At 38.0% G+C, this 24,109-nt stretch overlaps 1 protein-coding gene across 1 annotated transcript in view; it reads right to left on the bottom strand.

The window, feature by feature from the left end:
• The window catches only part of LOC117399703 (vasoactive intestinal polypeptide receptor 2-like), a 72,485-nt gene that overhangs the window by 47,435 nt on the left and 941 nt on the right, over positions 1-24,109 (bottom strand). The window contains exon 2 of the mRNA XM_059023304.1: positions 15,350-15,452. Coding sequence (XP_058879287.1) covers positions 15,350-15,452 — 103 coding nt within the window. The remainder of the gene's footprint in view (positions 1-15,349; positions 15,453-24,109) is intronic.

Here is a 24,109-nt window from a genome sequence, read left to right as displayed (position 1 = left end):
GCAACATTTTACATTTTTCTGAGTTTAGCTTATATTAAACTGTGTAGAATACAGTGCCTATAGAAAGTCTACACCCCCTTGAACTTTTTTCACATTTTGCTGTGTCAGTGCCTCAGAGTTTCATGCATTTAAATGAGGATTTTTTCCACTTATCTACACACCATACTCCACACTGTTAAGGGGAAAAAAGTTTTATTGAGAACAAAATTATATATATTATATATATTATATTATATATTATATATTGAAAATACAAAACTGAAAGATCATAATTGGATAAGTCTCCACCCCCTGAGTTAATACTTGGTGGAAGCACCTTTGACTGCAATTACAGCTGTGAGTCTATTGGGATAGGTCTCTACCAACTTTGCACACCTAGATGTGGCAATATTTGACCATTTTTCTTTACAAAACTGTTCAAGCTCTGTCAAGTTCCTTGGGGAGCGCTGATGGACAGCAATCTTCAAGTCATGCCACAAATTTTCGATTGGATTTAGGTCGGGGCTTTGACTGGGCCACGCAAGGACATTTACTTTTTTGTTCCTTAGCCACTCCAGTATAGCTTTGGCTGTGTGCTTTGGGTTGTTGTCATGCTGAAAGGTGAACTTCCGTCCCAGTTTCAGCTTTCTTGCAGAGGGCAGCAGGTTTTCCTCAAGGACTTCTCTGTACTTTGCTCCATTCATTTTCCCTTTTATCCTGACAAGTGCCCCAGTCCCTGCCGATGAGAATCATCCCCATAACATTATGCTGCCACCACCATGCTTCACAGTAGGGATGGTGTTCTTTGGGTGATGCACTCTGTTGGGTTTCCGCCAAACATAATGCTTTTTGCCACATGGCTACAGAATCTCCTGAGTGTTTTTTTGCATACTTCAAATGGGATTCAAGGTGGGCTTTCTTGAGTAATGGCTTCCTTCTTGCCACCCTACCATACAGGCCAGATTTGTGGAGTGCTTGGGATATTGTTGTCACATGCACACTTTGACCAGTCTTGGCCATAAAAGCCTGTAGCTCTTGCAAATTTGCCATTGGCCTCTTGGTAGCCTCTCTGATCCGTCTCCTTGCTCGGTCATCCAGTTTGGAGGGACGGCCTAATCTAGGCAGGGTCTTGGTGGTGCCATACACCTTCCACTTCTTAATAATCATCTTGACCATGCTCCAAGGGATATTCAAGGCCTTTGATATTTTTTTATATCCATCCCCTGATCTGTGCCTTTCAACAACTTTGTCCTGGAGTTCTTTTGAAAGTGCCTTGGTACTCATGGTTGAGTATTTGCTTTGAAATACACTACCCAGCAGAAGGAACCTACAGGAACGACTGAATTTATCCTGAAATCATGTGAATCACTACAATTTAACACAGGTGGAGGCCACTTAACTTAGTGTGTGATTTTTAAGGCGATTGGTTACACCTGAGCTAATTTAGGATTGCTAAGGGGGGTGGACACTTATCCAACCAAGCTATTTCAGTTTTTATTTTTAATTAATTTTCTACAAATTTCTAGAATATTTTTGTCACTTGGAAGTTGTGGGGTAGGATGTGTAGATAAATGAAAAAAAAAAACCTATTTTAATGCATTTTAATTCCAGGCTATAAGTCAACAAAAGGTGAACATTTTGAAAGGGGGTGCAGACTTTCTATAGGCACTGTATATGTTATTAATTGAACAGAATGGTCCCATGGCATAGCGGTAAAAGCAGGCTGGAATCTAGGCTGCTGGTTGCCAGTAGGGAGGTTTATTTATCTGCTCGTCGCCTCTTGCTGCACGTCTACCCCCTGTCTGCCAAGCACTGAATTGCTCTCTGTGCGGTTTCGGTAATGACAGCTGTGATCCTCTGTCATCGGACGAGATCAGGCGGAGGAGCTCAAGAGTAAAAAAGAGTAGCTTCTGCGGAGCAGCGAATGCGGGGAACTGGTTATTAGAATACATTGATCAAATAGGGTATCTTCGAGCATTTTCACTTTACAGTAAATACAGGAAGCACATTTACATACCCCTTTTTTACATTTTACCTTTATGTAACATTAGTGGTTAAAACAAAACACTTTTTTTATTTCATGCCCTCTACAAATGCATTTTTGTCAATTCTGAGCCCTGTAACACCAAGGCCGCTGCCATCTATGAGGCACTTCATCCCTCGTTGTGTGCATATAGCGCTCAGAAATAAAACGCAAAAGCCAAAAATCCTAAATATCTGTTCAGGTGTATTTAGAAGTATTTGACTTTTGCATTTGAAGTAAGTGGGACACTTGAAGGTTTATTTCAGACAGAGCGTGATTGACACTGGTAGTTGAGTTGAGGGTTATGTCGAGTTCATAGGCCTGCAGTTTGCAAGGAGCCTTGCAGCTGTCCAATCACATTAATAGAAGTCAAATGCATATTCATGAGTATGTCAGAACATAGCCAAACTGCCTATCAAATTGACTGATCAGTCACAAACCAATCTGCAATCCTCTGTACTGCACACTGTTTATGACGAGCTTACAACTCATGCAGCTAAACTCTCTCTGTCTTGTCAACCCACTTAAGCTCATTTTATTCCTGAATGTGATTTTAAAATCAATATCACACAAAACGTTATGTATGCAAGCACTTGTCTTCTCTGTATTTAAAATTCAAGTTTGAGAGATAAGGATTTAAAACTAAGTGCAGTGTCTATAATAAATATTCTGGCATTGCTACATTTCTTATTTTCTTTTATATTGAATTTGAATGTTGCAAAGAAAAAGCTACTTATCTGCACTGTACAAAACCACACAGGTCCTGCAAATTAGAACCTCAGGTAATCACAATTCAATAATAGTAACTTATTCAGAAAAAAACCTGTTAACTGAACTTTTGTATTTAAATAAACAACACATATTAATGTCCTCACATAACACAGCTCTCTACACAATATTCACTGCACTTGAATGAGCAGGTATAGACAAATAAACTAGGTTGATGTTGTAGTTGGATCCCCCCCCCCCCCCCAGGTTGATGTTGTGGTTGGGTTCCCACCCCCCCCCCACCATGGGGGCCCGATCCCCAGTTTGAGAACTCCTGCTCTATGGAACTGACACACACTAGCACAGTGCATTAAATGGTAAGCGACACATGGTTTTTGCTCATTTACATTGTATGTGAACCTCCATATATATATGTAAGTAAGCAGATTGTGGTTTTTGCAATAGGAAGATTCATTTTAATTGTAAATGTCTATGACTGCCTCTGGTTTTAGGTGCTATTACATCCAAAAGCATGGTATAACAATGTTTGGTATCCCCTTGAAAACATTGGAAGTTGCAGTATTAGACTTTGTAGTTCATGTAATAACTTTTGTCTTGTTTTACATTTTTTCAGTTATGCACCAAAGATCACACTAAAATAACTGAGGTCATAATCCAGTTATGTTTAGACAAAAACCTTACAATCCTTAGTCAACATATGAACTTTAGCTCTCTTAATCACATATTTCTAAATAACCACCCCTGGGTTTGAAAGTTGTATACCAGTGTTAGCTTTCATTTACCTTTGACCAGCAATTCTTTGCTCATGTGACTAGATATGTGCAAATATTTTAATTCAATGAACAGTTCAGAGTGCCTTGATTCAGTCCAACATTCACTAGAAACCTCCAGCAGTGGTGCCAGAGACCCCTTGCAATGCAAAGGTTAAATCCATGAGAGCTGCTACAAAACCAAATGTCCAAATATGAGTTTTGTATTAAGAGCAGTAATTCAGTTTTTGGAGTCTGCAGCTTTGTTTGCCTTCTGCTTTGCATATTTGCCAAATAATACTCACAGATTGTTCTGTACTAAGAAAAGCTAGGATTAATTTATCTAGGGTGAATTTAGCTCGGGTGAATTTATCTAGGATTAATTTATCTAGGGTGAATTTAGCTCGGGTGAATTTATCTAGGATTAATTTATCTAGGGTGAATTTAGCTCGGGTGAATTTATCTAGGATGAATTTAGCTCGGGTGAATTTATCTAGGATGAATTTAGCTCGGATGAATTTAGCTTTGTCGTCCGGTCACTGACTACTAGTTCACCAAGGGATCGATTTTAAGATCTGGCTCTTAATCTACAAAAATGCAAGAGGTTAAGCCCCTTGTGTCCTTATGAGACACTATTTATTTTGGCACATGAAGCACCGTACATCTTAGGATTGTTGAACTGGTACTTAATATATTCTCGATGTAGTTTAACCAAAGTGTCTTAAAACAAAGCAATTCTGATGATAGATTTTACTTTTTGGCCCATGCTGTTAAAGCAATATTACCCAAACTATTTTAACTGCTTTTTCCTCTTCTGAAACCCACTGGCTCTTGAAAAAGATTACCACTGCAAATCTGCACAGTCATTTTGCAGTTTTCCCATGCCATGTTTTTTGTATTTCTTTTGCAATATGCTCTCTGGGCTTTATAATGCTTCCCTATGATTCACCATAGCTCTCTGGGCTTTATAATGCTGCCCTATGATTCACCATAGCTCTCTGGGCTTTATAATGCTTCCCTATGATTCACCATAGCTCTCTGGGCTTTATAATGCTGCCCTATGATTCACCATAGCTCTCTGGGATTTACAGTGCTTCCCTATGATTCACCACAGCTCTCTGTGCTTTACAATGCTTCCCTATGATTCACCATAGCTCTCTGGGATTTACAGTGCTTCCCTATGATTCACCACAGCTCTCTGTGCTTTACAATGCTTCCCTATGATTCACCATAGCTCTCTGGGATTTACAATGCTTCCCTATCTTTCACCACAGCTCTCTGTGCTTTACAATGCTTCCCTTCCATTTATCATGTTTTCAATTCCTTATTACACTTTGCTCTGGTTTTCCTGTGGTCCTGCACACTGTGTCCTCTGTTACAATGGCAATTTATCTTAATAGCAAGCGCCCCGTGAATTAGCAAAATCATATCTGGTCTTGGGCCAATTTTATTTTCATTATATATGCTGCCCTTGGGTGACATTGTCCATAGACACGGGGTCAAATTTCACTGCTATGCTGATGACACCCAGCTATATCTGTCTCTAAAACCAGGTGGTGGCTCTTCTATAAAAAAATGTGATAAGCTGTCTTGCTGACATCAAGGTATGGATGTCTAACAATTTCCGTATCTTAAATTCAGATAAAACAGAGATGATGATTTTGGGATCAAAAGATCAAAAATAAAAAACATAGATCTGTCCGCCTTAACAGAGGATAGTTTCCCATACTCTCAGAAATGAGGAATCTGGGTGTCATTTTTGACCCTGGCCTCTCCTTTGAGCCACATATTCGGAATATAATTAAAGTATCTTTCTTTCACCTTAGCAATATTGCCAAGGTGAGGCGCTTTCTTTCACAGCACGATGCTGAGAGACAGATGCATACCTTCATATCTTCTAGGATTGATTGCTGCAATGCCCTGTTCTCTGGAATTCCAAACTGTGTTCTGTCAAGACTGCAGCTTGTACAAAAAGCTGCAGCCAGGGTGCTAACCAAAACAAAAAAAGTGAGCACATTACCCCAGTGTTAGCAGCCCTCCATTGGCTCCCAGTGCTCTCCAGGATTGACTTTAAGGTCCTTCTTATCGCCTATAAAGCCCTTTTAGTCCTGTATGCCACTGGCCAGCCACTCCGATCCCAAGATGCAGGGCTGCTATCTGTCCCAAGGATTTTAAAGCAAAGGACAGGTGGTAGAGCATTCAGTCACAGAGCACCTGAACTCTGGAATGCTCTACCATGCACAGTGAGAGACGCACCTACATTGGCAATTTGTTAAAATAAATTAAAAACATACTTTTATAATAGGGCTTTTACATTTTCATAATATTTGTTTTATATATATTTTTATTCCTGTTTATTCGGTTTGAGTTCCTCATCTGTTGCTTTTATTTGCTTTGATTTTAAAATGTTGTTTTCTCTTGCTGTTTTTATTGTTTATATTGTTTTTATTGTACTAAATATACTTCCTTTTTCTCGTTAAAAGAGCCTTGGGATGGCTTGCCATGAAAGGCGTTTTATAAATAAAATTTGATTTGATTTGATTTGATATTTAATCCATTAATATTGTATAAAACTAATGAAATCCTATACTGTGTTAGCATTTCTGTAATACAATCATTTCCTAGCAAGCAATCATTCACATTATTCATCAGTCTTAAACAAACAAACAACACCAAATGTGAAATACAGTGGTTCAGGGCTAATTACCAGGGATTTTACAACGAGAATGTACAGGAAGTATTACAAATATCCCCTGCAACGAACATGAATCTATTGTAATGACCCTGGGTCTACTGTAACCACGTTCTGGAAGGTTCTGTGACCCACGATCAAAGTTCAGTTGCAGCTGATGTTCAGGGACGTCAGAGACGGGAGATTTGCCACCATTGTTGGTACAAACCAAGGGACGAGATGTTGCAACCATCAGGGGATTGAGAGCAGGAAACCGTGTATACTTGGGATTGGTGGCTGGTGCACTGGGGGGTGTGGCCTGGATCCAGGGATATGTAGCGGGTTGCTGAGACGAACAGGCTGCTGCTGGAGTAAGAAGAACAGAGAGACAGAGAAGAGCAGAAGAAACAGCCAAGGAGAGCCAAAGAGAAGCGGGACTAAAAAGGAACCACAGACTGCACTTAGTTGGCTGTAGCACACGGCCAAAACAGTGTGCTTTGGACTTTTATTTTATTTTATTATTTGCCACAGTCAGTGAGTTGCACTACGCTGCTCAGCTGTAAGTGAACCTGTTAAAGCAGCACGCTTATACCTGCCCAGTGTAGAGTCCCGTCTTAATAAACCATGAATTCGAGAAGCTGCAAATCCTGAGTGAGCCTCCTTCCTTTCCATACAACACTACAATATCTTTATAAACATGACTGATCCTGAATGTTTTTTATCCTGTTGTGATTTTTAACCAGTACAACAGAATGTATAAATACAAATGTCCATGCAAACTTCTATCAAATTCATGAGAACACCAAATAAAAAAAAAAGATGACATTTTTATAAATAGTTGCTCATGATACTACTGATAGAAGTTCCCTAATGTCAGGCAGAGTTGCACTGGATATATACAGATGTGAGTTTAATTCAAATTATAATTGTTTTAATATCCTAATAATGCCTTGATATTAATGTCTTTAAAGAACACAATTAAACTTCAACTTCAAAGCCATCACCCACATAACTATTAAACACTCAATAGCATTGCATTTAGTATTCCTAAACGTAACTTCAAAGCCAGCAATTTTGCAAAATATAGCTGCATCTATTGAGACATCAGAGGAGGTTGTAAAATTAGAGTGTTTTCATTGAGGTGAAGCCAGCTTTAATCCACTTTTATAGGTTTCTGTATCGACTCACATCTGAACGGCATTTCTGTTTGCATCTCACTTGATAGGACCTTTAAAGCCCACTGTTCTTTTTATAGCTAAAGGTGAAAACATTTGACCTGCTGTCCGATTCGATGTCAGATTGCATTTTCTCGACCTGGTTGGTACAAGCGCTTTCTGTGCAATCGTTTTTTTTTTTTTTTAAATCCTCAAATCTATTTTTATCTCTAAGAACCTACATTAGCAACAGACGCAGATTTATTGGTTACATAAATTTAAACAAAAAAGACAACAAAAAAACTCTTGTCTCTGTATTCTTACTACTACTACTACTAATAATAATAATAATAATAATAATAATAATAATAATAATAATAATAATAATAATAATACTTTTTCAAAATACAGTGCTCACCTTTTATAACGCTGTAGTGGGGAGCCATAGTTACAAGACCGTGCTATTTGTGTTCCGCCTTCTAACGAGTATAAAAGGCCACTGTAATGGCATTATGGAGAAAATGGGAGCCACGACCCTACTGTGTTATAACCGATTCCGCACTATAACGAGGCGTGTTATAACGAGTGAGCACTGTGCATGTTCATGTGTTATTTAGCCATTTTAGTGGTTGACAAACACTGTACAAATTGTAGTAGTTGGTGTGTGCCCTAAAAAAAAACCATGAACCTGATTAGAGATGTATTTAATGAAATGCCACAGAGCGCTTGGTGTAAAACATGCTTAAATGATTTCTTGACATCATTTTCTGTCTAGGTCAGCTTTGTTGAAGGCTTGAAGAGAGTCTCAATGCACCAGACAGTAAATAAAATGTTGCCAATGTGTTATTACCAGCTGTCTGTTTGCATCAGTGGGATTTCTACCATTGCAACAGAAACTGAAACAAAAGTAAGATAAAAGCCATAGTGATGGAAAAGTTGGCTCGATTCTCAAAAGGTTTATTTGTGCTTTTGTGACTGAAGTAATGGATATAAATGTCATACCCATCATACACATGATAGGGGTTATACACAAAAAACACTCATTATCATATAATAGACATACCCCCCCCCAACTCAACACCACACCATCATGACAGTAAAAACAGACACAATGAAGCGTTCTTACCTTTGTATAAGTTAGTTGTCAGCAGATGTGTCAGCCGCACGAAGAGCACAGCGTGTGGTTTTCACTAGCTCTACTGTGCAGAATACTTTTTTTTCTCTATGAGTAAATATCAGGACTTTCTTCCTATGCATCGGGACGTGGGACATTTGCTAGGAAATCGGGACTGTCCCGACCATATAGGGACTGTTGGCATGTATAGGGTGGTAGTACAGGGACCGGGAAACTATGACAAAGTACGCTCCACACTAAGCTTGATTGTTTTATTAATAAAACAAGAATGTATTTCTATTTAGTCTTTTTTTTTAAACGTACCTGTAATTTAAACAGTTGTAGCAACACCTGGGGACGTGGAACGCTATATTTTTTGGAACTCCTTACTCTTTAATTCAGGAGTTGTTCTTCTGTTCTAGTTTCCTGCCATATGTAATCCAGACTAGATCATCCTTCTGTTTATACCCAAGTAAGAGCCAGCACTATCATGTGCACAACTGTGTATTGTAATAACGGGTAGTATTGTGTGATGTAGTGCCCATTACAATACACAGTTATGCATATGTAATCCAGACTAGATCATCCTCCTGTCTATACCCAAGTAAGAGCCAGCACTATCATGTGCACAACTGTGTATTGTAATAATGGGTAGTATTGTGTGATATAGTGCCCATTACAATACACAGTTATGCATATGTAATCCAGACTAGATCAGTATCCGGTCTATACCCAAGTAAGAGCCAGCACATGTGCATAGCTGTGTATTGTAACGGGCAGTATTGTGTGATATACTGCCTGTATGGATTCTGTACTGCCACTGGCGGTGAGATGAGATGAGGTTCTCTAAAACTATGCATGCACATGAGACTGGCTCTTTTGCATTGTGGTTAAGATGCTTGTTTGGGTTGGCAGGGTCGCTGGTTCCCACCAGCCTCCGCCCTGTTACATCAGCATGTTAACAAAATGTTTAACTTCAGTATTGTTTAACTAAAAAAAAAAAACTGTGAATGCGTTCAGACAAAATAGTTCATCAGTCTATTTTGAAGGTAGAAAATGTAACAGCAGTCACTACAAAGTGCAATGGAAAATATGTGCACAGGAGTGTAGAAAACCCCATTGCAAGATAAACATTATACATAAATCATGAAAGTAATTACTACACTCAGATGGTAACTCACCTAAAAAATGTCTACTTCACTTAAACAAAAATGAACATAAAAATAAAGACAACAGAAGATCGTCATTAAGCACTTAGCTGTTACCTTTCATTGTTTGTTCTTTACCATTTTATAAAATATGTATCTGCTTGATTAAGATTTCACCACTTAGCATAATATACTATGCATTTCTAGAATGTGCACAGTGGACCGTTTTGTTTTGAAAAATACAGAGGGAATAGCATTTCATTTTATTTATACATTATGCTAGCCGATGTAAAAAGAAAATACAACACCTGTCTGCTTTTACAAGTTATTACTTATTTAATATTCCGTATACAACATTTTTCTTACTATGAATCCAAAATAAAACTGAACAATTCATTACTTTTTATTAGAGACCAACAGTACAGTTTCTGGCACTGCTAAATATCTATGCTTCAGTCTGTGTGATATAAGATGCAGGCAGTCAGGAGTTGTGGATACAGTTGCCAGTCAAAGCCCTACATTTTCTCATGCTTGAGTAGTTGTGTCTGTCACACTGATCAAACAGATTTCTGTGCCCTGTCGCATGCATAACAACAAGGATTTTTGTGTTCTGCTTCAGCTGAGCCCTGAGTTTCCATATTAGGTGAGGGCAGGCCCAGTGTTTGATAGTTTGCAAAAGCACAGCCTTGGGATAGAACAGCTAGAGGTAGGAAAATCTGCAAAAAAAACTGCTGAAATTTGAAGTAGATATCTGAGTGTTCTGCAAAGCATCTTGTGTGTTTAGTATTTGTATTAATAATGGTTTATAAAAATGGAAATCAAGTAAACAATCATATCAAACAATTTATGGGTTAAGTGCTTCCACTTCCAATTTAATAGATCAAGCATTTTTGTCAGTAAAATATTTAGAAGCTGTCAAACAAAAACATCACCTGAGACTTCTTTTTGGGCCACATTTTCAAAGCCTTAACTCCAGTCTTTAATGAACTCCTTTTTGAAGGAAGGCAAACATCTGTTAATTTAACACAACTAGAACCGAACAGCTAAGGTATATATTTCAGGTCACTTTGGCAGTCTGTTTATGATAATTATAACGATGATGTAGCTGCAGAATATGGTGCATCTGTGAAAGACTGCGAATTCCGCAGGAGCCTGTAAATTCCGCTGTTTCCAAGGAATTCCGTTATCCTCAGATTTGAACTGCCTCTAAGGATGACCACATGGCCAACTGACAGATCTGTACTTGAGTATAATGCTCATTGTTGATTTACAGTGGGATAGTAGGGAAGTAGGGACATGTTTTGTTGTTTGTTTGTTTTGTTTTTGTACTGTGCACTTAAAATCACGTTATCCAGGACATACCACAAAAGACAAAAGATGTCAACACAGCTGCAGCAGTGAGATGTCAAATTCAGCTTTAAGATTAAATATCCTAAATCAAATTTTCAAAGGCTACAAATAAAAACCATTCCCAGAATGCAATAAATACTAGAGGAGCATCAATGCACAAACAATTCAAAATGTCATTGACAAGAGAAAAAAAAAAAAGTAAAGAAAAAAACATGCCAAGTATATGGCATGTTATTGGTCATGCCCACTGACCATTTGACATTTAGAATACAGATGATTTTTGAGGCTTGAAATAGTATAACAACTCTAAAGGAGCAATCCCAATGAGATTCGAGTCTGTCCGTCCGTGTCGTCCCCCCCCCCCCGAGCCGCAAGAGCCTCGGGCCTCTGGGAGTTCAAGGGATGAGGCAGATGGCTCAGGCTCTTCCTTACACCTACAGTCTGTGAGCCCTTTATTTGCAATGTATTCTTAAAGGAATATGTTCTTCATATATAACAGCAGTGTGGAGTAGTGGTTAGGGCTCTGGACTCTTGACCGGAGGGTCGTGGGTTCAATCCCAGGTGGTGGACACTGCTGCTGTACCCTTGAGCAAGGTACTTTACCGAGATTGCTCCAGTAAAAAACCAACTGTATAAATGGGTAATTGTATGTGAAAATAATGTGATATCTGTATAATGTGAAATAATGTATAATGTGACATCTTGTAACAATTGTAAGTCGTCTTGGATAAGGGCGTCTGCTAAGAAATAAATAATAATAATATAACCTGTCTCTAATACCCTGCTATGTGTTTGCTGCATGCTTATATAACGCTGTTTCAGCTCAGATCAATCAGGACTTCCTGGAAGACTCCTTGTACTTTCTCCTGTCCACCCAGCTTGCTTACTGCCTGTATTTTCAGTGTCTGGGTTATTTACAACGACCATTGATTTAAGTAGCGCTAACCAAAGTTTAAAAACCCTTATTATAATTTGTATTTTTTTGCTGCAGTCTGCTCTTGTGACCTACAGTATAGGTACCAGTGAGCAGCATAATGTTTAAATAAAGCTAAAAAAGAAGTAAGGATTTGATAAGCACTCCTTTAAAGATGCTCATATGCCACAATCCTACACAGCCATTGTCTTCCCCTATAAACTTCCAGCATCAGGTAGACTGATCAGGATTGCTTTCTGGGACATTTGCCCACAGTGTCCCTTGAGTTCCAGTCGTACCCACTAAACTATAATGCCCTGTCAACTAATAAATCGTATCTATATGACACAGTTTAGCTCGGCATGGTTCAGTTCCTTTGCTTAGCGTTGTTTTAAGATGTGTTCTACATTAGTAATAGTGGCAACATCCTGAATTAAACCCTTGATAATGATCTCACGTGCTGAGCTTGAGCCATGGTGTATTTCCTGTTCTGCTAACACATGCTTTGTACTGCTGACACTTTTGCAATGAAGACAATACCAGATCACGAATTTTTTTAAAAAAACACATAAAACATTTGTTTTTGCTTGTTAGATTTCTTTTCCAGAATTTTATCCTCATCTCACCGACAGGGGACAGGACAGGGCAGAATGCATAATGGCAGTGTATCACACAACACTACGCATTACACAAGATGGCTTTACTGGTGGAGGCGCATACGCTGTACTGAATGACAGTAATGTCCACATAGCAACAATAAAGAAGGAATACATTCCAATATAATCTCATCACTGGACTATCTATCATACCGAAGTATTCAAAACCTCACAAACGGGAGTGCTACTGGAGGTCATTCTTTCATTCCGAGAAGTGACTTAAGCATCCAAAGATGTGTTAGTGTATGAGGGAACTATTAAAAGAAAGAACTTGTAGCTGGAATGGATGATGATGTATATCAACAGGATTCTTTGTCCTTCTTTCTTTTGCAATCCTGCCCTAATGCTGTTTTAAGGTTAGGGATAGTGCTTTTGCCATCCAAGTAAAGTCATTTTAAAGTTGACCAGACTTTTATAAGTGTTTATACAGTATTCAATACACCACAACAGTAATGTGTTTTAAAAGTATTTTAACACATGGGCCAAGGGGTGTTTAAGAATTCAGGATCTGCTAGCTCTGACATACAACACACTTGTCAGGAAAAATATTTTCTCCTGGAACATTTGTTTCATCAGCTGTGTCTCTTTTCTGTATCTTCTGGCAGAAAAAAAAGCGTTTCTCCTGTCGTTTCTCCTGTTGACATGTTTGCACAGTTCCAAAGATCAGCAGTGTGTCCTGCTCTTCTGTGTGTTCTATTCTCGGAATCCTAGGGTCCGAATTACAATCTAATGTTTTTTTAAGGACTGTTTTATAAAACACTCTTACGTAAAACCGTGCTTTGAAAGAAAAAAAGAGAATAACTAACAAATCCTCTCTAAAAAGATTGGATGAATTGCAAACTTGATTTAATGAATCAAATTTGGATTAAAAAACAGTCCTTTACAGAACATTCCTTAAAAGAGCTATTTCTGGTTGTGTAAGTGTCAGCAATTAAAATGATCAAAATGTTAAACAAATGGGAGGAATTTAGCACATTAGGTTTCCAAAAACAGAAATGAACAACTTAAGATTGCTTTAAGAGCAGCTTGATATGGGTATCTTAACTAATCTATTACTCTTCTTGTTTAAATTTGCTTTATATTTCATCCTGATGGCTTTTTAAAACTCATTACGTTTAAAGACATGTCTTCTCTCTAAGGACAGCTGGTACACCTTTCCCCCTGCAACACTGCTGACCCTACATGTGTTCAATATGTTACATCTTACTGCTGGACTTCGTACATCCACTCATTCTAATTATTTCAAAAAAAGAGATACAGCCATTAACAAGAGTCTCTAATCACTGTGTATTTGCATAGTAGTTACTTAGTAAATACATGTGCACTTATACATAATTACAATGTTATTATACATAGTTACAATGTACTTAATGTTTACAATCTTGTATCAGAAAATGATTAGGGTTAGGGTTAGGGTTAGGGTTAGGTATATAGTTTGGGTAATGTAACTTGTAACTATGCATAATAACATTAGAATTATGTGTAAATACACATGTACATTTGTCCCACGTTATACCGCCTCCCTTTATAACGCCACCCTCGCATACCACCAGCTATCCTCTCTGAACAAATGTCACCAATATAAAACAGTGCTATTTTTGCCTGTTATATCGCCACCCCACTGTCTGCCATCCGCCAACTTCCCAAGCCAAGCAAACGTAAATATAAACATTGTAGTTTCCCTCATTGTAGCGTCAGAGAAATAATCATGGCCAATTAAAACAACAACGTTATGCAGTTAACCTTTGACTAGCTTTAATAATTCATTGTTAACTAAACGTTAATACCAATGGCATCAACACTCCTGCTCCAAAAGCAAAACAGAAAGTACAACATGGCGAGTCGACCCTGCATTTAACACCAGAGCAAAAGAAACAAATCTGCATGTCTGCATCTGAAAATAAGAAAGCAAGTCAGCAAGACATTGCAAATGTTTTCTCGGCTAAGTGAGGCATATACTGTTAATCGAAGGACCATTAGAGACATTGTAATGGATAAAAACAAATGGCTTACCTTGATGGAACGGGTTGATTTGTTTAACCTGAAAAAGGCTTGACACAGTCTAAAATAAGTGACTTTTATAAACCACAGTAAATGTTTTAAAAAAAAAAAGTACAGTAAGAGGTTTGTTTGTTTAGGTTTGTTTGTTTACATGCAGCTGTTGTACAAATGAAGGCTGACTTAAACTAAAGCATCAGTTCTGTAAACAGCAGATTTTTTTTTTTTATATAAACTGTTCCTCTAAAGTAACCGTGAATGTTTCATACAGATGGGAAAAGATGATAAAATGTCACCAGTACTGTTGTGTTAAGAACTAGTACTGTAGTTTTAAAAAAGATGTTTATTTAAAATGGCCTGGAGATACTGTAATTGTATAACTAAAAAAATAAAACGTTTGAATTTATTGCAGGTTGTGTGTGTGTGTGTTTTTTTTATTTTTGGACCCTCAGTATAACGCCACCCTCGCTTATTGCCTGTTTTTGCCCATGGCCCTTACCTGGCGGTATAAAGAGGGTTGACTGTATTTTCTAAGTAACCACTATGTAAATACACAGTAATTAGAGACACTTGATGTAAAGTGTAAGTGTCACAAATGGCATAAACGTGGTACAAAAATGCATTTGTTGAGTTCACAAACATGAGTGGAAAGGACGGAACTCTGGGGAACCTCTTTGTATTCCGTGGGCGGAACTCTGGGGAACCTCTTTGTATTCTGTGGGCGGAACTCTGGGGAACCTCTTTGTATTCTGTGGGCGGAACTCTGGGGAACCTCTTTGTATTCTGTGGGCGGAACTCTGGGGAACCTCTTTGTATTCTGTGGGCGGAACTCTGGGGAACCTCTTTGTATTCCGTGGGTCCTCACCTTTAAAGTCTGGTGGCTCGAGCCTTTTGAGATTTTCAAGGCATTCAATCTCTTCTCGACGAATCTCCAAATGAAACCGACATTCTGGGTGGATGCCATTCACCTGTTAAAGATAACAGCAGACCTTTATTATTTTGACCACAGTTTAGTTTAAGGCAGGGCTGTCCAGAGGATGGATCCTGTGCCGTATATGACTCACTGAGCTCCACAACATGGCTCTTTTGAAGTACCCCAGGGTGTTTAATGCAAGGACAATCGGTACTGTAGTTCTAGGTAGAATGTTTTGTATGACACTGTGAAAACTCCCTGGTAATTGGTATGGCTCTTATACAAAAAGGTTGGTGTGGTGGTTGAACCCTTGAAAAGTGTTTTTAATAGATTTTTCTATATTGACATATTATGATGTTACAGTAAGATTACTTTACTAAAAATGTAAAACATATATAGTATAGGATGCTGTAACATACAATGCGATTTGTTTTTTCAGTGCTGCCATGTTTGCAAATACAAAACCCATCCTTCAAAAAGGAAAAAGCTTTTTCTCAGATTGATTTTTTTAGACCTTGCTGGATATTATTTTTTTAAAAAGAGTCCACCAAATTTCATTGGGCTTTCACAGATAAAATGAATGGTAAATCCCATTACTGGTTCAGGAATACGCTAATGTAGTTTTTAGTGAGTGCTGCCACTTGAGCAACTTATGTACTGTGAGACCATGCAAAATGTTCTGCCCTCTCAGATAAGAGCATGTAGTGCTTGCGACTCTTAATTACATAGCATTTCTGTCCCAGGAATGAAGCATTAACACAAGGTGCACACACATTTACTGTAGGTTGTAAATATTCTATATTCATATTGTACATGCATCATTTAGTTTGGGTTGTTACCTATTAAAAATGTGGTACATTTACAGTGCTTTAATGGATTCATAGATCTTGATATTGATTTTATATATATATATATATATATATATATATATATATATATATATATATATATATATATATACATGTGTGTGTATATATAGTGTTAGTGTTGGTGTGTAAAACTGGACTTTTGGTTACAGGTCAAACCCGGGGATTTACAAACACCGAGTGATACACACCGCTGTATCACTCCATCATTATTATTTACAGGTGTTTGCCATAAGGCTTGGGACATTGTTAAACTTTAACTCAGCATGAAGTTTCTTATAAACCCTGTGGAAATCTGATAAATGTGCTCCGTTTCTGCTGCTTCCTCTGTAAAGCTGTTCCAGTAAAATGAGACTTGATATCTACAGTACTCGTTAATTAAGCAAGAGGAATAGCATTGTTTCTAGACCTAATGTACTGACCTTGATTTACACTAGCTCCCATTCATATATGCTTCATGTTATTAATTTTTTTTATATGTGAACTATGCATCAGCTGCAGAGTCACTTACAACAACATCTCAACTGAAAGACGGAGCACAAGGAGGTTAAGTGACTTGCTCAGGGTAACACAATGAGTCAGTGGCTGACCCAGGATTTGGACCTCCTGGTTACAAGCCCTTTTCTTTAACCACTGGACCACACAGCCTCCTCATCCAACTAATCTGATGAACAGGAGTGCTAGTTTTTTGCTGTTTTGCCATTTGGGGTGTAAAAAATTAGTAGTTTTCTTCCTCATAGACATCGCATCCTAAAATATAGCGTTACAGCACACTTTTGTCATTCAATTCATCGAACAGGAAAGCGTTTTTTTTATTTTTTATTGGGTATATTGAGTTCTTTTTTCATGTTAGACAAAAAGGTACCGGATCTAGGATCCGGTGCAAGCTGGCACACATGAACTACCACACTCTCTCCCTCCTCATCAGCTAAGAACCTTGGAGTCACCCTGGACCCCTGCCTCTCTTATTCCCAGCACATCTCCACTCTGGCACGCACTTGCCGATTCTTCCTGAGCAACATACGAAGAATCCGACCCTTCCTCACTAACTACGCCGTCCAGCTCCTGGTCCAGGCCCTGGTACTCTCCCGCCTAGACTACTGCAAGTCCCTCCTGGCTGGCCTCCCTGCATCTGCCACCCGTCCACTCCAGCTCATCCAGAACTCCGCTGCTCGCCTGGTGTTCTCTCTGTCTCGCTTCTGCCACGCAACTCCACTGCTCCGCTCACTCCACTGGCTCCCAATCACCGCTCGCATCCAGTTCAAGACTCTTGTACTCGCCTACAGATGCCTTGACCAGACTGCACCCAGCTACCTCCAGACCCTCATCTCTCCCTACACCCCCATTCGACCTCTCCGCTCCTCCTGCACTAGAAGACTGGCTCTACCTCCTCTACGCTCCCCTGTCTCCAGAGCCCGCTCCTTCTCCACCCTCACCCCGCAGTGGTGGAATGACCTTCCTACAGATGTCAGGGCTGCCCGGTCCCTGACCACCTTCTGGCACCTCCTCAAGACTCACCTGTAGAACTCCTCTTTTTTCCCTCTGGACACTTATCACTCTTCCTTAAATGCGTTTTACTTGCTCTTATCTGCCCCCTATTTTACTGCATTTAATCCTGTACTTTAGAGTACTGTAATCTGTCAAGTGTTATTTAATCTATAGTATTTTGTATTTAATTATATCCTGATGTAACTATCACTGACACTATTATTTTCTCCGTTATTGAATCGTATTTTGTCATACTTGTACTTGCTAGAACCAAAGTTATTGTATTTATCTTGCTCTTAATTGTTTAATACTTGTACTGTGATTCTTGAAATGTATTTTTGTTTACGACTGTAAGTCACCCTGGATTAGGGAGTCTACGAAGAAATAAATAATAATAATAATAATAATAATAATAATAATAATAATAATAATAATAATAATAATAACCCCAGGTTATGCTGATTTTAAGGTTTTAACTCTAGACTTTAAGACTGGAGGACCTGTGTGGTCCTGCACACTGTAGAAATATGAGTCCTCTCGAGTAGGGAATGCAGCCTTTGGGTTGACTAGTGATGACATCATAGTAAAACCATGACTGGATCAAACTGCTATGCAATGGGAGTCTTATTACCATCCCTGATGAGAACATGATAAAGATACTGCATAGCAATAACCACGCTAGATGTGTTTTTACAAACAGGGGCAATTGTGACATAACATCTTACTCAGAGGAGCATGATGTGCGCAGTATTTCATAAAGACATGTGAAATAAGAGATGAACTGAATGTGTCGGAGCCTACACCTGAGTTAAGGTCAAAATGCATTAGAAAGTCAAGGCAAAAAAAACCCCTGCCATCTAGTGGACACTTTTTAAAAAAACAACATAACCGAGATCTAAAAAAAAGGGACAGGACAGGACAAACAGGGACAGATTGTGTCCTGGACCAAAAAAAAAAGCTATTTTCATTTTTCCAAGGTAAGTTTTCCAGATCCCACAGAGAGGGCACGGAAAAATGGATTTGATTTTTTAAATGTCTCAGCTCTTTAAAAGCATGTCCAATAGCATTGCATGTTGTATTTGTGGATCCAAAAAAAATGGTATAAGCAAAGGGTGATAGCATATACTGGTGCTTAATAATGGTAAGAAGAGACCAATTAACAGTAACTGGATATTTCTGGTTTAGTGACTGTTCAGGGAAATGCATTGCTAATCATCTGCAGAGTGGATTAAAAATTGAAAAGCCTGAACGATCTTGGTGAAAATCAATTACGCTTGATCACTTAAAAAAAAAAAAATGAAAAAAAAAAGCTACACTTACTGTAGTTTTGTAAATTAGTTGACGTTTTCTGCACTGGGTTTTACATTTCAAAATGGTGGTCAACCTACTGAAAGTCTAAATCCCCTTTCACGGAACCTCCCCGGGTCAGGACCCGGTGTCATGCGGGTCGTCTACGCGATTTCACACTGCTTTTGATAAAGCAGGGTTGACCTGGGTGACACAAGTACACAATGTGCGTATCAATGCCCCGGAAGCAGTTTGTTACTGACGCTAAGTGCCTCTGTATTGAACCGTCGGCCCAAATGTTGATTAGAGCAAATGTGTCTCATCCCTGCTTCAATCTGGCTCGTGGTGTGTCTCAAGCAACAAAAGGATGGCTAAACAGAATAAACCGACATATTCCTTGTGGAAGTGAAACCTTCACGCAGGCGTGGCTGACATGAACGGCCATCACGCATTTTGTCTTGCTCAACCCGGGTCAAAGCATGTCGACCGACATCCTGAGGTGGGTCACTGGGACTCAGGCCAACCTGTGTACAACCCAGGTACGTGGTTTCACACTACACAGGACTGTGACCCGGGTAGCCAGAACCAGGGTCCAGAACGGGGTAGGAGTGCCTGTGTGAAAGGGGTTTTCGTGAAGTCACGCTATAATCACACCAACTCTGCTTTTTCCTCATGTTCTGCCTACACAAACATATAAAAACAAACACAGCTGCACAATAAAAATGAGCACTAAAATAATGTATGCTCTGTCACCATGATGTAACGGCTGCAGTGCACTGATACAGGCCTATAGAAGACAGCAGCAAATAACAAATAAATACATAGAAAGTGTTCTATATTGAAAAGGTTTCAGTGGATTCCATATGGAATTGCCCAGCTCGTTGGAAGCACTGTGACAGGCAGACGCTGTGGTAGAGTGCTCTTAAGAAACTCATTAAGATTTACTGAGCTCAGGAGCCACTTTTTTATAATGATTACTTTTAAAAGGGAAAAAGTAATTGTTGCTGTAGCCCCAATGCTAGTAACAAACCATGCAGCTATATGAACTGTGTACCAGACCTGGGACAAATCTAGCTGCATTTGATATTTTATTTGTAAACACCCACTATTTCAAATAGTTGACATATTTAAATATATATGCTCAAATGAATAATTTTTTTTTTACATATGAATTGCACAAAGTCAAATATTATTTGAAAATATTTACATATTTTGGCAAAAAACAAACACTATTTGAAAATATTTAAATATATGTAAGTATATATATATAATGAAAAATCAAAAACTAAAACCTAATTATTACCCTAAAAGTATAATTATGTACCAAGTCTTGCAATTACCACATGGTGGTTGAGGAGGATTTCTAACAAAGAAAATGCTAAACATGTTCAATTTAATAACTTCAAAACAGGCCATTAAACCAGTGGTTAAAGATATTTAATTGTTTTCAAATATTTACCCACTGAAATAAAATGTTCAAATATTTCAATTAATTGATCAAATTAATTCTAATTGCAATAGAGCTGTTTCCAAAAGATAACTGAGTGGTTAACAAGGACAAGGGTTAACCTGCTTAGAATGCAGGATAATAATTAGGCTGCTGTATGTGACAGTCACATATTTATGAAGAGTTTAAAGTATTTCAATGTATTTCAACCACTTTAAATATTTTCAAATAATAGTTACTTTCTGCAATATGTATTTAATTATTTTCAAATAGTTACTTTTCACAAACCATATTTCTAACTATATTTATTCTAAATTCTAAATATTCTAAATTACAAACAGGGATTAATTGTTTGTTTGTTTGTTTGTTTGTTTGTTTGTTTTACAAAAAATGAGTGCCAATTCTGCACTGAGGTATGACTACAGAAGTGTGCAGCCAGTTTCAATTTCCAGGTTGGTCAGAAACAACCCAAGCATATAATTGTCTTTTTTTTTTAAGCAGTTAGTCATACAGGTAGACTTCATCAGAAAAAAAAGAAAAAGAAAAAAAAAACACCTTGGCAGTGGAAATAAATCCCAACATGCAATTATCTTTTAATTACATTTTATGATTGTTTGTATGTACCGAAAAAAGAAAAGCTGCCTCACAAGCCAGAATTGTTCATATGTATGCGGCCAGACAGGAAAACAAAAGTGTACTTTTGTACAATAAAATAGCTTTTCTCATTTCAAAAACGGTTGGGAAATCAGGGTTAATTTGTGATCTTAATTTTAATTTCTGTTCTTCTCAGTTCTGCTCAAGCCATATTTGTAATGAAAGTACTGCGGATATCAAATTATATTATGTCACGTTGCCTCACTCAATAAATTAATAAACCAAAAAAAAATGTAACCAGTAATCTAACAGGAGTTTGGGCAAACATACGCAGGGTTTTGTATTGTTGTGTCCAGTAATCTAACAGGAGTTTGGGCACATACACACACACACACACACAGAGTTTTGTATTGTTGTGTCCAGTAATCTAACAGGAGTTTGGGCACACACACACACACACACACACAGAGTTTTGTATTGTTGTGTCCAGTAATCTAACAGGAGTTTGGGCACACACACACACACACACACACATAGTTTTGTATTGTTGTGTCCAGTAATCTAACAGGAGTTTGGGCACACACACACACACACACACACAGAGTTTTGTATTGTTGTGTCCAGTAATCTAACAGGAGTTTGGGAAAACACATACACACAGGGTTTTGTATTGTTGTATTGCAAGGCTCCATGCTTCCTTTAATTGTTTATTTTCTTATTTCCAATGGTAACATTTCTCTGAACCATGTTGATTACTAAGATTATGCCTGCCAACATTGTTTACTGGAAGACCCTGAAAAGGCACTTTGGGTTGTAGGTGAATCTGTTTTCAGCACTGCAGTTTGTATTTGTGTGTTTCTTTTCTTCTTATTATAACGACAGCAATCTAAATGACTGATGACACTACCATATATATATATATATATATATATATATATATATATATATATATATATATATATATAAATATAAATTTCAGATGCCGTCGCAGTGGCCTGGTTGTGTCAGTCTGTCATCTGTTCCAGTCCTGTGTGTTTAATTAAATAAAAAGACCTGCATGTGTTTCATTTAATAAAAAAAAAACCTGTGTTTCATTTAAATGCTGTTTCCTCTACTTTATTCCACTTATATATTTCTACAAATTTTACAATTGTGTTTTTATAGTTATGGAAGAAAGTTATACGAAAAAAAACCCCCAAAAAACAGCAAAGACAGAAATATCTTTCATGTTAACAGACGTTAAATTAAACACTGTTCCGCTGCTTCTTGTGCTTTTGTTTAATCTAACTAAACTAACCCAACTAAAAAAATTAAAATCAAAATCAAAATCAGTGGGGGATACATTTAGCTTTAAAGCAGGCTAATCCTACACCTACATTTTGTTGACTATGGTGTACACATGAAATGAATTCAATCTCTTTAGTACACAAACAAAGTTGACAGGCGTAACGTTAGCACACAGAACAGGGCCCCCAACGGCATAACTGACAGCGGAGCAAAGTAAGTTCATAACAAACGCATGGAGGAAGCACTTCTAGGCTGCAGAGTACGTAATGAATGAATAAATGGAAGTTTAACAATTGAAGTAACAGATACAAAACCTGAGACCATTCAAAATGCACCCCTAAAGTTGCTGCTGTACAGTAGAAGCTTGCCATTTGTTGTACAGTCTTAGGCATTCAATTAAACAGTAATCGCAGTTACCATTTAAATGCAATAGGAAATAAGGGTTCCAAAAACAAAATCCAAAGTAACTATATGATTCTATGGAGATCCCTCTTTTCTAAGAGTGCGCCCATCCCAGTGTTGCCTGTGTCTTTCCAGTACAAATGATAAAAATGGAACCTCCATCTCAAACATTGTCATACTTTCTGATGGTGTATGTGCATCTGATCTTGCACCGGTGTAATGTCATTTTTTGCTGCTTTGTCAACATTTGCTATCGATGTAGTGTTATAAAGTGGTCCATCGTCACAATGTGGTACGTGTACCAAAACTTGACCCGTGTAATGTTAGAAAGTGGTACACTGTGAGATTTTGGTACAGGTGCAATCAATTGCAATGTGTTTTCCTATTGTCAAACAGAGGTATATTTACCATTAATTATACATTTTTGCAAACCATTAATTATACATATATATTTTTTAAAACTGGAAACCAACAATCAATTTCTCTATGAAAAGAAAAAACAATTAATGCCGAACAAGACAAAATGAGAAGTCCACCGCAAAGCTACGAAGTAAAAAAATGTCCAAGACCCAAATGTATTGCATATGAGAAATATTTACATACTATTTTCTTAATGGTGGAAAAATGTGTTAAATTCAATAAAAAAAAGATGAAAAAGACCGAAAACAGCATAACGTACCAAATTTGAATCGGCACTTCCGTGCTTTCTAAGCAGAAGTTGTTTAGAAGTTGTACACCGGTAGCAAAATATGACATAAGCGTCAAAATCTGCTACCTGTACCAAAAACAATCCACCAATTCATCTTGGTGATTATATAGAGTAGTTTGAAAAGCGATATATATATAGCAGGTATGGTCCAGTGGTTAAAGAAAAGGGCTTGTAACCAGGAGGTCCCCGGTTCAAATCCCACCTCAGCCACTGACTCATTGTGTGACCCTGAGCAAGTCACTTAACCTCCTTGTGCTCCGTCTTTCGGGTGGGACGTAGTAGTAAGTAAGTCTGCAGCTGATGCATAGTTCACACACCCTAGTCTCTGTAAGTCGCCTTGGATAAAGGTGTCTGCTAAATAAATAAATAATAACTAAAATAATGTAATATAATTAACAGACAACATAATCGGAATTCACACCAGGAAATATCTCTAATAATAATAATACAATTGAAAACTCTTTTACAAAGGTGTATTTAACGGTTACGCTTCAATGTAAAGAACGTGTGGTCAGCGTACAGTTACCTAGCTCTATAGTACAGTGAGTTCGTTAACACCAGCTGTCTGTATTTAAATCGGAGTAAACACTTACTTTCTCATCCAAAAAAATAGGTAACCGTTTTTGATAAGC

Source organism: Acipenser ruthenus, chromosome 4 (genome assembly GCF_902713425.1).
Source record: "Acipenser ruthenus chromosome 4, fAciRut3.2 maternal haplotype, whole genome shotgun sequence".
In the NCBI taxonomy this organism is placed as follows: domain Eukaryota; kingdom Metazoa; phylum Chordata; class Actinopteri; order Acipenseriformes; family Acipenseridae; genus Acipenser; species Acipenser ruthenus.
This window is presented reverse-complemented; position numbering and strand designations above follow the sequence as displayed.